The 1,652-nt window shown below is 26.9% G+C and overlaps 1 protein-coding gene across 1 annotated transcript; it reads right to left on the reverse strand.

The window, feature by feature from the left end:
• Positions 1-374: 374 nt before the first annotated feature.
• On the reverse strand, positions 375-948 carry PCYB_003640 (hypothetical protein; the record flags this gene model as incomplete). The annotated part of the gene is made up of 2 exons (XM_004227785.1): positions 375-613; positions 669-948. The coding sequence occupies 2 exons, from the start codon at positions 946-948 to the stop codon at positions 375-377; spliced, it is 519 nt and encodes a 172-aa protein (XP_004227833.1).
• Positions 949-1,652: the final 704 nt, after the last annotated feature.

A 1,652-nucleotide genomic window follows, 5' to 3' on the forward strand; every position in this document is an offset into this window, starting at 1 on the left:
TTTTATTGTATTTAATACATTTATAAGTTATAAATGGATCATGTTACCTTTTGTGGATTTTATTTAATGATTACCTTATATCTTATTGATCTATGGGGTTCTTAATATTAATTATGCTGAGAAGTGGTCATTAACTTTTTTATTCAAATTAGTAATCCTCCATAGAATGGTAGCTTATGTTATATCCCGCGTTATTGGACTCCATATTCCATGAATCGGGGCTATAATAAAGCATTTCATTTTGTCCATCATCTAAAAGAATACTAGTTTGGACCCCTCTATTTTGAGCACTAAACCAACCTAGAGCTGGAGTGAACTAATGAATAAAGAAAGGATTAAATATATGAAAATTCAACGCACTCATGGCTATCATTTTATAGGCAAAAAATGAGATATGTAATATTTCTATAAATATAATAATTCGTGTTAACCTTATACAAAATTATTAGAAAAGTACATGCTTCTACCCCTGCTGTGACCCCTGTTGTTATTTTAGATTTCAGTGGACTACTCAACAAAATTGTGTGTTCGTTTTTAGATACCTGTGCATCGCGTATTTGTGATTCCGCATCTCCACCTTCTAATTGAAGGAATCCAAGTGTAGTATTTTTTCCTTTAATGATGGGATTTTATATAATGATGTATAAGATGTTTTAAAAGTTTCTAACCATGACAAAGATTATTATATTTTTTATCTGAATATATAGTAGCATTACAATGTTTTGTGTACAATTTTCTATATTTTCTAGCACATTCATTAATGTAGTTAACACACAAATTATATACACTTGAACGCTCACTCAATATCTTTTGAATAACATCTTGATTATCCACAAAAGTTAATAATTTTATTAGATCTTCTAGTTCTGCATAAACATCACTATATGATTCGTAAACACATTCAGTATATTTAATGTTATTACCCAATGGTGTCACTAGATCATTCATTGAACTAAAACTTTCTTAATAAAGCCGTCTGGAACTTGATGTTTTTTTGTGTAATAATATAGCCATCTGTTTAAATTGGTACATCGTGCATTATGATTCATATAGTTTTCGGGGTATTCATCTTCGGTGTCAGATTCGGATTCATTTTTACTTAAAGATGTTCTGTCTAAATTTTGTAAAAGAATCTTGCAAAATTCTTTGTATTCGTTTATTTTTTCAGGGTAATCGGCTGCAATAACATCGCATACACCATATAATACATATCCATCCATCAGTTAATTCATTAGAAAAATCCTCAAACAAATTCCATATTTGATTTAAAAATGGATACTAAAAATAAATAAAAAGAACATATAAATATACACACATTTCCTTGAGAGAAGCAATTTATTTTATCTTTTGGAAATACGATAATATTTAATTAATAGTTATAAATATTTATTTCATAAAAAAGAAATTATAAATTACCTTGCGTTTCCGTTAATTTATTTCTTGACTTAAGGATAAAACCATAATAAGTTAACCATCACAGCAAGACAATCTGCATTTATATATGTATATGAAAAATTATAACATAAAATTTGTTGATATGTAAACTTTTGTTCTAATCTAAATTAAAATGTTTTTTATGTTTGAACTAATAAAAAAGTTTTTATTTATATACTTTTCTATCTTTAACACACATATTTATACAATATAAGTTA

The sequence above is a fragment of the Plasmodium cynomolgi genome, assembly GCF_000321355.1.
Source record: "Plasmodium cynomolgi strain B DNA, scaffold: 0332, whole genome shotgun sequence".
Classification (NCBI taxonomy): Eukaryota; Apicomplexa; class Aconoidasida; order Haemosporida; family Plasmodiidae; genus Plasmodium; species Plasmodium cynomolgi.